The 14,653-nt window shown below is 47.7% G+C and overlaps 1 protein-coding gene across 3 annotated transcripts in view; it reads right to left on the bottom strand.

Annotated features, from left to right (window-relative positions):
• Window positions 1-14,653, bottom strand: part of REL (REL proto-oncogene, NF-kB subunit) — a 33,881-nt gene that overhangs the window by 3,171 nt on the left and 16,057 nt on the right. For 2 of the 3 annotated variants that reach the window (XM_064709771.1, XM_064709769.1), the window contains exons 4-8: window positions 13,725-13,816; window positions 3,869-4,009; window positions 932-1,036; window positions 495-707; window positions 102-170 (exon numbers count right to left, since the gene is read on the bottom strand). In XM_064709771.1, coding sequence (XP_064565841.1) covers window positions 102-170; window positions 495-707; window positions 932-1,036; window positions 3,869-4,009; window positions 13,725-13,816 — 620 coding nt within the window. The remainder of the gene's footprint in view (window positions 1-101; window positions 171-494; window positions 708-931; window positions 1,037-3,868; window positions 4,010-13,724; window positions 13,817-14,653) is intronic. The other variant, XM_064709772.1, reaches the window with a different exon arrangement.

The following is a 14,653-nucleotide window of genomic DNA, read 5'->3' as shown; positions in this document are numbered from 1 at the left end:
TGTGATGGAACACAAAATGAGTGTGCAGCACTTACAGGGAACAGCTCCAGCTAAATGTAAGCTCACTCAAACAAGAAGAAAAAGACAAATATTTTCCTTACCACAGTCCTGTATGAGCTTCTGCCAAGCCAACGTTGATCTCTGCCTTTTTGCTTTGTTGCCATATGGATCTGGAGAGAAAGGAGTGGAAGGGGAAAGTTATATTTCTCTTTAAGGATGGCCTAAAGGAGCTCCCTAGTGGCACCAAGTTGTAGTAGGAATTACTTAAAGGAAAACATTGCAGGCATGGCAGCACTAACAAACCATGCCAGTGTTACCCAGCAGTAATTCTGGTAATTTCACTGGAAGAGGGAATAACTGACTGCTCTAACTTTCAAACCCCAAACTCTACTTTGCCGAGGCAGCGCTGTGGATTTCCTATTAATTAAGCCACCACCACAAGTCCTGCATTGACCATGGCTGTTCAGAAGCTCATCCCACAGCTGGAACCATACCCTTTTCATCTGGCAGGTATCTGAAATCCATGGGCTCGCTGACTTCCTGGTCCGAGGGCCTGCGCAGCTGCATCTTCACGGTGACGGGCTCGGAGATGTCCCTGAGGAACGGCGGCGTCCGGAACACGATGGCGACCTGGCGGTGCACGTCGGCCTGGGAGAAGGAGCCCTTGGCCTCCCAGTTGTCCAGCACAAACCTCACTTCTATGTCATCTACGCCAGGAGAAACAGAAGGTGCTTGTCAGGCTGGAAAACTGAGGACTTGCAGCAGAAAGAAGGGGGAGCAAAGTGAGGAGCTGAGATCCCACGAAGCTGGAAGCTGTTCCACCCAGCTCCAAACCCAAACCACTCCGGGGTGTGTGCTGAAGGGTTTCAGCCCCCCAGCAGGAATGTGTCCATTTGGGAAAAAGGGAAAGAGCAAACCTAGTCCAGGTTACCTTTCTGGACTTTGTCACACAGCAGAAATATTTCATCTCCTCCTTTGACGCTTCCACAGTTCTTGTTCACACGACAAATTCTCAATTCTGCGGTGTTGGGAGCTCCTGGAAGCAAACAGGCAGATTTAATGACCCAGAATTGTTGGGACTTCAGAGTGTGACACCCTGAAATCCACACAAAGCAATTTCCTCCATACAGGAAATTCCAAGTCTGACATTCCATGATCCTACAGCTTATCTCCAAGCACAAGACACCAGCACTGCTGTGCCACCCACTCCCTAACCATTGCAGAGCAGTCCTAAATACTTCCCCCACTGATGTGGTTGTGCTCAGCCCCTCTGCCATTCAAGCTGCAGAATTCAGAGCAGTTCTGTGGGTGACTGATGACCTGGTACAGTCACACTTCTCTGGAAAGAGCTGGGCTAGCAAGTCAGGAGAATTCCCCTCTCTGAGCATCTGGCTGCTGTTCTGTTCTCAGAGCTGCTTGGCCATGCAGCCTCTCCTCTGTTCCCCTCTGCAGGTGTCCAGGAGCAGCTCCATAATTTCACACCTTCACTGAGGGCAGCAGGTTCACCCCAAAGCACTCAAACTTCCAGCCCCAGACTGTGGCTGTGCAAGAACAGCCCTCAGGACAGCTGGGGATGGAGAGCTGCCTCCCTCCCAGCATGAATTAGTCCCCACTGAAGGCTGCACAATCTCATGGCTATGGGTGACTCCAGTGGGATGGAGCCACGCTCTGCCTGGTGGTGTCTGGCTCCATTCTGGAGCAGCAGCTCCCAACACTTTTAAAATGTCTGGAATGATCCAGCTGGTGCTGCTTGGACACCATGAAACTGATCCTCCATGAGGCTCCACCACCACAGGCTCCCCATTCCAGACTCAGAGAAGGAACGCAAAAATCAAAGCTCATGGTATCAACCTCAAAAAAAACCAAACAAACCAACAAACAACCAACAAAAACCAAACCAAACCAATCTGCTTTAGACTCTCAGTTTGAATCCATTCCTACCCAAGTACTGCTGGACTACACCTACAGCAGAGCTCTGCTAACCTCTCAGCAGTCCCCAGTTATGTAGTTACTATCTGCAGTTCTACTGTCACTGTTCTAGTGGGAGCTCAGCCCCATGCACTACATGACACACACCACTTCATTTGCTGAATGAATCAGAACCCTTCAAGGGAGGGGAAACCAAACAAACCCAGAAACAGCACAGGACCTTGTGATTGACAGCGTCATAGTGAGCTCTTCACAGGAAGGGTAAATTAAGAATTGTGAGGAAAAGCCTCATTTTACCATGTTTCACTTCTGTGTGCTTGAATGGCATCAACAGCAGAGAATCAAGGAGTGGTCTGGGTTGGAAGGGACCTTAAAGATCGTCTAATTCCAACTCCCCAGCCATGGGCAGGGACAACTTCCCCTATCCCAGGTTGCTCAGAGCCCCATCCAGCCTGGCCTTGGACACTTCCAGGATGGGGCAAACACAGCTTCTCTGGGCAGCCTGCGCCCTGGTACAGTCACACTTCTCTGGAAAGAGCTGGGCTAGCTATGAAGGATGAGAAAGAGAAGAAAATACTGGATTTGAAGTGTCCAAGATGGCTTCCTTTGCTCCTAATCTGAGCAGATCTGTGGAGGCTCAGAGCCCAGGGGTGCCCAGCCTGCAGTCCCTGTCCCCTGAGGGCACAGCCTGTAGGACAGAGCAGCTCTAAGCAGGCTGACACTTTTAAAAGCAACTGGATGTGAAACTGAGCAGGGCTGTTCTTTACAATGTGTGGTTGGGTTTATTTACAGAGCTGCTGTGCTACAGGGAGGGCTCTGGGTGTCAGAGCTGCCCACAGACACCCAGCACCGCCCCTGCTTCCCCCACAGCAGCTCTGCAGGCTCTGACATCAGCCCAGCAGCTGTAATCATGATTTGGCACATTTCTAAATGGCAGCTGAGGCAGAGCTGCAAATCTGGTGCATCAGTTTTTTATCTCAGCCCTGATTATTTCAGTGCAAGGGTTCTCAGTGACACAATGCTAGCAGCTCCAGCTTCTAGATCGTTCTGGAGGAGACTCTAATTATATCAGAGCCATCTGAGATCATACTCAGCATACTCACAATGGTTTGTGCCCACATCAACACAATCCTAACAACTTCAGGAAATGCAGATTCATTTTATTCAGTACTTTCTGCTAAAATGGATGTCAAATATTTAGCACGGAAACGCTCATGGTGCAGAAATTAAAAACGCTGCAGGGAAGTTTTTCAGGATTGAGAGTTCTTTTGCTACTCTGCTCCCAGAGAGGAGTCTGGCACACACTGGGGGCTAAAATCCTCAGCTGCTGATGCCCTAGGGATGCCCAGTTTTGTGGAATGTGGAAAACAATGCCAAGGAGTGTCACATACTTGTGCACCCTCCTGGGTGACCAAGGACTCCTCCATTGCCCACCTGTACATGGAACAGCCACCAAGCAGGACACAAAAGGCCTTCACACAGTTTCCCACTGGCATTAATCTCTCCTGCAAGTCACATTCTAGAGCCCTCACAAGACAAAGGCAAGACTCCTCAAGGGCACAAACAGGCTCCAGAGGACTCTTGGAAAGCAGATCAGCCTTGAGGCAGCCATGCATCTCACTACTATCACTTGAATCACTTTGCACATCAGGCATGAACCCTTCCTTGCAATCACACTGCTGTGGTGAACAAGGGCTGGAAAAACACCTGGATGTGAGTCCAGGAATGCCATGGACAATCCTCACTCTGGCTGGCCAACATTTCACCCTGGGATCATGCCTGAATGTTTGCTCACTGTGCCTTGCCATGGGACACCTGGCAGTCCCAAGCCACAGACACGACTCAGAGCTGGCACAAACCTCAGGAAGAGAAAGAAGCTGAAGAGAAGAACAAAGGGGGAAAGCAAAGAGAGCCATGTGGCTGAGCCATTGGTACTCACTGTTGTCGTAGATGGGGTTGGAGATCAGAGGAGGCAGGGCTATGCTGTAGTTGCCGTGCTCATCGGGGAGGAAGGCCTGGAAGCAGAGCCGCACCACGTTCAGGTCGTACTCGTCGATGTTGTGCAGCTGCTCCTCGGGCACTGCAGGACACACAGCACCCACGTCAGGCACAGAGCCAGCACCAATTCCTCACCAAACTGGGGATGAGCCCTCACCAGTACAAGAGATGGAGTTGCCCAGCTGGACAGGGGCTGCATGAATTAATCTCTTGCTCACACAATTGATACTGAAGCCTTTCACGCCTTCCCTGCACCCAACAAGGCTCAGCTGTCTGAGCTCTCCAGCTGTGCCTTGTGCCAGGGTTCCTCACCTTGCCTGCCACAACAGTTTCATGTAGCTATAGCTTAAAAGCAATTTTTTATTCTTCTTTGTGCGTGATAAAATTTACAAAATTAATGTTGCTGCCCAAGAGAAATACTTTGGTACAAAAGGATCCTAGGGTCCCATTAAAGATTTTCTTTGGCTACATGGTATCATTATTTTCCTCTGCAGACTGAGATGGAAGGAGAGTCAGAAGGCAATGCCTGGGGCAAGAATGAAGCTGAAACAACAGAAATCACCTCCCCACCACCAGCAGCAGTGTCACAGCTGTACCTTTCAGAGCAGGGATCTCTGTATCCATTGGGATACAGACTTGTGACACAGGAAGGAAAGCCTTGCTGGAAAGGATCCATTTCCTTGTATATCCCTCCCAGTGTAAAGCCCAGCAATGCATAACCTAAACTCAGCATTTCAATTCTGTTCACTCATTTTAATTAATTACAAGACACAGGGCCTGGGGTATCATTACTGAACATTTCATGTATTCCCAGCTTAATGGACAATTCTGGGAAGAGCAGCCCCCTCTGAATTCGACACTTTCCTTTAAGGTGTGACACTAAACCATTGTGTTGGCATTCAATGCTAGTAAAAATGAGAAACTGGCTTAATTTCACTGAAAGAGAAGTACTGATAATTAAAATAATTGCAAGTGTTTCTGTCTCCCCAAACCCCTCCCAGCAGCAGTGCAGCTGTTCCACACTCCTCACAGCTACCCAAAGCCAACATGTGCCAAGCCACCAGATCACCAGCTCTCCACTCTCCTCCCCTCCCTTTCAAAGGGCTCTTGCAAGAGCAGAAGATTAAACGTGGCTGTGATAAGCAGCCTGGGGACCAAGCTGTACTGATTAGATTGCCTGCTCTGACCTTTAGCATTTATCACTGGCTCAGGTCCCCACCCTGCCATGAGTGGGATTCCACAATGCCCACTTGAGTGCCTTCTTCCTTTTACCTTTTGATAAGTGTGAAATTGTAAGTGTGATGAGCTCAGAATACTTTCCACTGGGCACGCTGAGTCCTTCTGGTGCTCTGAATATCAATTTCTCCTGGTCTCTGGTGCAAAGGGAAATCAAGTCACCTTTCCCCTTTCCAAGCCTGTGATCTGCAGTATCTCAAGGCAAATACAGCAGCGAGTACAAACCTGAGCAACAACTGCGTGAGTTTCAGAGGTGCTGAGCCCAGGGGAGTCCTGCCTGTGGCACTGTGCAGGTTGGTGCTGGCTGTGTCACCAGACACACACGGTTTTATGCTTTAATGCCCTTCCTTAGCTCACCTGTTACCCTGAAAGAGCATCTTTAGGAAATGGGTCTGGAGCAGAGAGCTCCTCAGCCTGACCTGGATTTGGCTGAGTTACAGCCCAGCTGCCTCTGGGTACAGCTGATTCAGGGAACTCAGAAGGAAAAGTGCACTTCCAAAGGGCACCTTGCAGAAGGGCTATCAGGAGAGCAGCTCTAATCCATAATCCATGCCCTGACATCATGGAAGTTCCCAAGGACACCCTGACATCAGGGCTCAAATTCCTGTTAGCCACTGGTGACCATGTGGGTCCCTGTGGAGAGCCAAGGGGTGCTCACACCTCAAACCAAGCACACAGATTCAGTACCTTTGCCTGAGTAAGCTGTCTGTGGATGGAAGCTGAGCATGAAATCTGGATCTGCTTCTGACCCTGAAGCCAAAGTGAGGACATTGTGGTTGTGCAAGCAAGGCCCTCTCTCACGCTAAAAGAGCCTCAGCCCCGCTCTGGGCCCTCCACAGGGAAATGTGACTCTTCCTCAGAAACATCTAACAGCAGACTGAAGCCTAAGAATACTCTACAAAAGCAAGAATACTCTAGATATGGAGAACATTAGCAATGCTAATGCTCAAATGATGTCATTTCCTCTGCCACAAACTTGCGCAAATTCCTAATAAATCTGTCCAACACCTGACACAGGAGTGGTGTGCCAGGAATGGCAAGGGACAGAATCACTGGGTACAGCTCATTCTATTGCAGCAAAACCACTGCTCCTGATTTGCATGTTTGCACAAACCATTTAATAGAATCTTTAAAAATCCGGGGTTTGAAAGAGGAAGCGTTCAGTCAAGAGTGATTCCTCTTGGGCTATTTTTAACCCCACAAGAAGAACATAACAGTGCAAGAAAAGAAGAACAAGACAGCTGCAACTCCATCGTGTGATGACACACTTCAAAAAAGAACGAGACACCAGATTCCATGTGCATATGAAGAAGCACACAGCTTTCACCAATTTCAAAACAAGACAACCATCCAAACAAAACAAAATGCTGTTATATTTAACAAACATCTAATCCTGCTCCCTCTGAAGTCCATTTGAGAGCAGCCTCTGCCTCGGAGTGGATGCTGGCTGACACCTTGGGAATATTAAAAGCAAACAAAGCCGAGGCAGACAAACAGCCTGAGCAACGCCCGGAGCGCGGCCGGGTGGAGGAGGATGGCCATGTCACCCCATCTTATTCCACCAGCTCCTGTGCAGAGGGACAGCAGAGGGGTTAAACCTGACAAACCTGCAGTCATTAAAGTTAGGAAACGCTGTCGAAGATTTTGGGAACGCTATGTACTGGAGAGGAGGAGCAGCCACCCCACCGAGCCCCACACAAGCAGGACAGAAACCGGGGGCATCGCAGGGGGGAAGGAAAAACCTCATCCCATGTGGCACCTTGGGGGCACAGGTGTGGTGAAAAAAGGCTCCAACACAACATAAGAACCAAAAGAAACAAAAAGGGAAGGAGTCCTCTGGTTTTGGCAAGGGTTCAACTTCCTCTTCTGACTGCTGCTCGCTGTGTGGTACCACACCTTAGTGTCTTCATCTGGATCCAGCTGAAAGAGCTGGAGCCCAACCAAAAGCCTGGGTATACTCCTGTGATGGCCCAGTATAATTACAAAAAATAGCCTTCACCTGGCAGAAATGCTTAACTGTAGTTGTCTCTGCACAGAGGAACACATGATGGACTATTCATATGCTTTACAAGGAGCTTTCAGAAGCAACTCAAAGAAATTGAAATAATATTTTAAAAATAACTAAAATTCTAAGGTAAGTACGGAGTATGATGTAAAAAATGCTCATAAAAAATACCAGCAGCACCATGGTAAAAGAAATGCAACCCCAGTCACCAAGATTCTGGCAACAGGGTTGCAAAAGGAAAACCTGCAGTTATGGCCAAACCCAGGGAGGATTTGTTCATCTGGAAAGGCACTACAATAACTAAATAATTTCATTATAGACCTGTTCACAACTCTTCTGAAAAAAATGCTGGTTTCTCAGCTTTACTAAATAATTATCTTGGAAATAATTCCCTAATCCACTGTCTGCTAAGGTGGGAAGGGACCAATACAGTTCCAGTGTGGGCAAAACACCCCACATGGGCTGAACTGTGAATTCCTTCCAACCTGAGCTGGCTGATCCAGGCAGCTCCCAGGCATCAGGTTTGGGCTGTCCCTGTCTCCAAGATTTTGTCTCTAAAATCCAGAGATACCTTGCTGGGATTCCACTGAATTCCACTGAGAACCTGCTGGATTTGTTTCTGTAACACAAAATTGAAGACTTTCTGGGTTGAACACACCAACGTGCAAGTCCAAGGTCGGACACAAAATTAAAGATGCTGGTAATGTCAGGCATCCTGTTTATTAATTTCTAATTATAGTTTTATTGGTTTTTTAATATTTCAATAGCTTTCAACATCCAGCAAGGCCAATAAAATGCCATTTATATGATTAATTTAATGGGGGGTTAAGGGCTCTGATGTTCACTCATGAGGTGATGCATCAGGGAAAGTGGAAGTTTATTCTGAACACTGAAATGATCACGGGTTTGGTTTTTTGACTGATAACACCTATCAAGCAGCACATACCTCACACAGAGCCCACCATCCAGCTAATGATGTCACCCATCTGGAGTGGGCAGCGCTGGAGGCATCTCAGCTTAACCTGCATGGAAACTTCCATGGCAATGTGGTGTGACACAGTCAGAGAGGGGGCTCTGTGGAGAGCACATCTCACCCTGCTGCAAAGGGACATCCTGTGACCTTCCCCTGCCACTGAGGGGCTGCAGGGCCACATGAGATGTCACAGAGAATGACCTTCCACCAGTTAAAACGCCCAGAGATCACACTTCATTAATAATCATCACACATCACTCCCCACATGTGTGGGGAACACACATCATTAATAATCATCATGAGTTGTTTCTCTCTTACGCAGATGAGGGTTTTTAATTTAGGGATATGCTGGGAGCTCAGTTTCATTTAAGGGATGAGACAGAAGTGGTTTGCCTGCAGGGTTTTGCTCCTGGAGTACAAAGATACCCCCCTTGGCCCTGATACCGACTGGGCAGTCTAACTCGGCCCATGCCCGAGGTTCTGCTGCCAAAGGTGGCTCTGCCCAACCTTTCCAGCACTGCTCAGGCTGGCTCAGCTCTCATGTGGTGAATCAGATCAAGGAACTGCTCTGGCTCAGAACTATCTTGCCAGAAGGGGAGAGGAAAAGGCTTGTTTGCAGCCAGCTGGTTCCCACGACAGGCAGCCCTGGCGCAAGGGAATCGGTGGAAGCAGAGCTTCTTCCAGGGCTGCTGCTGATTTACACCAGGCAGGGAAATGGGCTGCAGGCCACAGGTCCCTCTTGGTGCCCAGGAGATCCATTTCAGAGCCAGCTCATCCCCCAGCCTGTGTCTGCTGCAGCCACTGCTGTGCTGGGGCAGCCTCTTACTAACACTTTCCAAGTGTTAGTAAAATGGATCATGGAACGGTCTGGGCTGGAAAAGACCCTAAAGCTCATCCAGATCCACCCCCTGCCATGGGCAGGGACACCTCCCACTGTCCCAGGTTGCTCCAAGCCCCATCCAACCTGGACACTTCCAGGGATGGGGCAGCCACAGCTTCTCTGTGGGCACCCTGTGCCAGGGCCTCAGCACCATTAAAGGATTTCCTTTGTATATCCAACCTAAATTCCACTATTTCTGGGAACCCATTACTCCTTGTCCTATCACTACAGCCCCTGATGAAGAGTCCTGGTGAAGCTGGGAACAAGGGGAGGGAAGGACTGTGGCAGCACTGTGTTTCTTCTCCCAATACACCCACACCTGTTTCATTCCACCGAGATCGACAAAAATCAATCAATTCTGCAGGAAAAAAAGAGAAACTTTTACCTGTACCTTGAAACAGAACATGCATCAGCAACACCCATTTTTCAAAAAGCAAAATGTCAGTGAGTGAAGACAACTAAAATTCAGATGCCATTCTACAGTCAGTAAATGACCACACTTCTGTGGGTACATTTCCCTGGTTTACAGAAGAAAGAGATGCAGGAGAGGCAAATGGCCTGGCCAAAGGAAGAACTGGGAATACAAATTACAACTTTCAAAACTCAGCACTTGTTTTGTGTAGACAGTGTTTCTCTGGTTTCCTTTCCTGTTTTAAGTTCAGTGTGAAAAAGGTGAAGTTGGAACAGATTTAAACAAGTGTATCCATTAGCCTCTGTACATTCCTGATACCTTTCTTTGGCAGTTTCTGTTTCTATCATAAAGAAATAAAGAAGTCAGCATTTTTGTCTTGCTACCTGGCAATTTTCCTTTTTAAACAATTTGAAAGGGGGCTGTCCTTCATTATTAACACATGCATTTTGGAATGAGCAGAAAGAAGCATTTGCATGAGAGCAGAGGAGCAAAGGGCTTCCCAAAGCTAAGCCAGGGCCATGGCACCATCAGGACATGCAGCTTCCCCTGAGTGGGTTTGCTCTGTGCCCCTTCCAAAGGGATTCTCACTACTAAAATTTTACACTTCAGGATGTAACTGGGGGGCTGCACATTTGTTTTAATACAAGAAAAGCAGCTCAAAGCTCCTTGTGATGTCCGAGAAGATCGTTACAGCAGACACCTCCAACCCATTGCCAAGAGCCGCGCACGGAATCCATGAAACTCCGCAAAACTCCCTGTGGAGCTGGCGCGGGTGGAGAGGGGGACGCTGGGGACAACACAGGAGAGCAGCAGCAGAGGAGAGGGGGTTTCTCATGGAAGCAGAGGCGGAGGAAGCCGCGGAGGGGGCGGCGTGGGCAGGGCGAGGGCGTCACGGCACAGTGACGAGCGCAGGGTCAGCCGCCGGCGGGCGGAAAGGGAAACGCAAAGGAAACGCTGCGGAGGCACAGCAGACGTGCTGAGGTGTGGGCTGCAGGGGAGAGCCTAAAAATGAACTGCACGCTCCTCAGCACGAGCAGCTGCAAAGGAGCAGGAGGATTGAGCCAAGCTCCAGGGAAAGTCAGGTTATCCCCGCTGATAAAACTGCCTGGAATTTGGGGATTCTCACTCCGAGACAAGTCCAGAGTTTTTGTGCTGCCATGCATTTGGCTAGAAAAAGGTCAGTCCTTTGTAACACTGCACTGAGTACAGTTTTTCCATAATTTAAAGAAAACATTTAGGGCTTTTCCTCATTGACAATTAACTCCAGTTGTTATTAACTCAATTGTTGTCTCTATGTCAAGTCACACCCACTCACAAAAGCTCTTAACTGAAAACTGGCTCTTCTTTTAATTTGAGTTGGCTGTACATCAGACAGTGCATGGGAAGACAAGGATATGGCACAACACAACAGCTCCTAAAAGAAAACAAACACCATAGAAAGCAGACATGGACCAGCTCCACTGGAGGAGTAACTCTGCTCCTTCGATGCTGTGCTATTTGTATCATCATCATCACCATCATCATGCCAAGGAGTCCCAGTTGCATGGTAGGCTGACACCGTGCCCCATTTCCCTGGAGTGCTCAGAGATGAGAGACAAAAGGGATTTCTAGAATTCCTGAGATTGTTAGAGGACTTAAAATACATGGCATGTGCTTTGGGAACTCCACAGATCACAACCACAGTGTGGAAACAGCAATTCCCTCTCTCTCAAACAAGGCTACCACAAGAGGAGCAACCTGATTGCAAGTCATCCATCCTAGTGAATGCACACAGCTCCTACAGCCTGTGCTGAATTTCACAAGGCACAAATGCTGCCAGCCAACACTGGGAGCTCACAGGGAGACAGCTTACACAGATGCTCTGGCAGAATGACTCCAACACACGGCAGCGATCTGCAAACAAGTTCCCATCACCCAGGGATTCCAAGGTAGGCATCAGTTGTTTAGGGTCAATACTCAACCTCTTTTCCCCAAAAGGAGGCTCAGGACAGGGAATGCTTGTTCCAGAAGCAAGTGGGAAAGAAAAAAGAAAAGCCTACCAGCCCACAAGCACCCTGAAGGCTCGTTTTCCATGAAGTTCCTTTGATGATGTCATACAAGAAATGAGTAACACCAACTTGCGACCTGCTCCAGAATGTCTCTGAACAGGGCAGCCAGATGCCTCTCTGAAGACACAGAGGTAAAGCACAATGCAGGATGGATTCAGCACAGCCTGCACAATCCTGGAAAATGTACCAACACTCCTCTGACCTTAAAAAACAAACTAAATCCATACATAAAACTCTCAACCTTGTCAAGCAGCGAACATCAGCGGTGATTGCTGCTCGCAAAACCCTGTTCTGATCAACTAAACAAACACATAAAAACATTCCTGTCACTAATTCTGTTTTATTAGACCTTGGTCCCGGGCCTTTCTGGGCTCTGCTCAGCGTGGGACTGCCCTGGAGGCCGCTCTCAAGTGGCTCTGCTTTGTGCTGACACGTTAACATGCGCCGAAGGGCAGTGACACAGCTGGGGATTGCCAGCGGCCCCTTCTCAGCACAGCCCCTGCCCGGAGCAGGCTGCTGCCCTGTGTGTCACCCAGGCAGGCTGTCCCCTGCTGCCAGGGCAGCAAAGTGGCCCCCTCCACTGCTGGACCGGTGGGAAGCAGCCCAGGATCTGCCCGGATTCTACTGAGCTCAACTTTCCGTGATCGCCCAAAATTTATTGGTGGATGTGGAGTCAAGTGTCAACAACTGTAAAAATCTACTTCCTTCTAAAGAAAAGTTCCCCTTTCACTGCTTGAAATCAAGGTAGAGCTGGCTGAGTCAAGGCAACATAATCCAAACCCTTAAAGTGTTTAAATTGTGCTGATGAACTAAACTCTTGTCAAAATACTGTGTGCATAGATAATCCTAACTAGAGTATTTGTTCAGATGGGTCATCAGGGGCCATCAGCCTGATTCCAAACAGCTGCTCTAAAGTGAAGAAAAGTATCTAAGATATTTCTTATTCTGTGATAAATTCAGCATCCTTCTTTCTGTTCCAATTCAGGGACATGTATTTTTAAAGCCAGCCAGAAATCCAGCTCTCAATTCTCCATTAAGGATCTTACCTGAATATAGCAAGAGTTCTGTGGGTATTAGAAAACCCACTGAAGTGTCTGGAGAATCTCCAAGGCCCTGCTTGGGGAAATACACTTAGGGAAATGCATGACTACATGGACATTGCTTAGAAAATAATTTGGGGGTATTTATGCTTTTAATTTCATTCCCCCCAGTTGTGCTTGCATGTGCTGGTCCCACTGCAATTGGCCAAAAAAATTGCAGTGTGCCCCCACCACCTCTGTGCAGAGAATTAGCAGTAAAATTGCTGTGAGGGGAGCTGGTTTAACAAGTTTATCTGAAGGGAAACCACTCTCCTTTTTTCATTTTTTGCTTTCAAGTTGGTTTTCCACTGGAGCAACTCGCTGTGGGGCCACGCAGGCCCTGTCAGTGGTGGTGTGAGGAAAGTGGTGGGAGTGTGTGAGCAGGGATGGAGGGGAGAGCAGGATGACTCCTCCTGAGAGCAGCCCACAGATCAGTCACATCAAACAAAACCTTCACAGGTGTGGTTCTGCAGCAGCAGGCCCTGCCTCTGACCCTGATGAGCCCAACCACAGCATCACAGGATGGTTTGGGGTGGAAGGGACTTGAAAGATCATCTTGTTCCACCCCCTGCCATGGGCAGGGACACCTCCCACCACACTGGGCTGCTCCAAGCCCTGCCCAGCCCAGCCTTGACACTGCAGTCCTGCTCTGGGTTTCTGAGCTGCCATGCTGGGACATCAAGTGAGGGGCAGCTCCCAGGGGGCCATCAGCCCCCTGGCCTGGCCACAAGACACACAGCAAGAGAAGAGATGAGAAAGTGACAACAGTGAGATTTGTACTGGCTTAAGTTGTTGCAGGGTTACGCTCATTCAGTCTCTTACTCTCATGACTGCCAAAACTGGGAAAATCCAACTCCCAAGATACTTGGAGAAGTTTCCAGGAAAGGTTTCTGCTGCTATCCCATTCCTTCAGTCCAAGCAGCAACTCAGACTGCTGCTGGGAATTACAAAAACTCAACAGAAAAAGAAAAAGGGCAACTATCCAAATAGATGCATCATGTGATGACTGGGAAGAAAGACTGGGAGGGACACAGAAGGGGAAGACTGCTTCTCAGAAAGAGAGTTTTTGGAGAAGAAAATAAAGCTCCAACCCAAAAGCAAAGGCAGGACAGGACAAACAAAACCCCATCACCCTGCCAAGAGAACCAGCTGATTTCCACTCACCATTGAAAGGGTTAATTTTCTTTGAGATTCGTAAAGAAATGGATTCCTTCAGGTCTTTCTTCTTCACACACTGAATGCCCAGGTTCTGAAAACTGAAGCATATGTGGCCAGATTTCAGCAACTAATAACAGTGTAGACTATTAAATAAAATATTCATGTTGATTAATGTGCTAACATCCAGTAAGAAAATTTTAAAAAGCTTCTTTTGAGAAGGGTGTACAAGACCTGAAGAGCAAAGATGCTGTTTTTCCTAAAGTAAGGGCAGACATAGAAGGAAAAAAAATCCTAAAATAAAATTCTAAATCATTTACATTCTTAAAAATATATATTTCTATATTAAAATTTATTACTCTGCAGTAAACCTACAGTGATTAAAAAGTAAGATACTGAGTTTGGGTGATTTATAATGACAATCATTTTTGTAATCAATAAACCTGGTAATTTGCATTAGTTAAAGGATTTGCTCTCCTGCTTTTATCAGGGAATGTAAATCTTAAACACTATTATAAAGGGGTTTTTTTAAACAGGTCAAAACAAGTTTTTAAATCTCACATAGTTATGGAAAAGTTCTGAAGAGCTCAGCTCCTCCTGATTTGCATAAAGTTCAGGTCGCCCTGATGCAGGAGGTGGGGGGAGTCCCAGGCAGGCTGACTCTTTCCCACATGGAAAAACCATGACATCATCAAAGCTGAGTGGATGAAAAGCAGGAAGTTAAAAAAAAAAAAAAAGAAAAAAAAAGAGAAATAATCTGTGTTTCATGATGTTATAATAAGCTCTGAAGATGGGTTGTGCCAGGCATCTTTCTCCACAAGTCCCAGCCATTTCCCTTTCTTTGAAACTCCACAAACCTTTGCTTCAGCAAAAGAGCATCTAAAGATAGACCTTGTTCCTGCCAAGAGTGCTGGTACACCTCTGAACCAGCCCATCCT

The sequence above is a fragment of the Zonotrichia leucophrys genome, chromosome 3, assembly GCF_028769735.1.
Source record: "Zonotrichia leucophrys gambelii isolate GWCS_2022_RI chromosome 3, RI_Zleu_2.0, whole genome shotgun sequence".
Classification (NCBI taxonomy): domain Eukaryota; kingdom Metazoa; phylum Chordata; class Aves; order Passeriformes; family Passerellidae; genus Zonotrichia; species Zonotrichia leucophrys.
The sequence above is the reverse complement of the archived record's forward strand: the minus strand, read 5'-3'. Positions and strand labels throughout refer to the sequence as shown.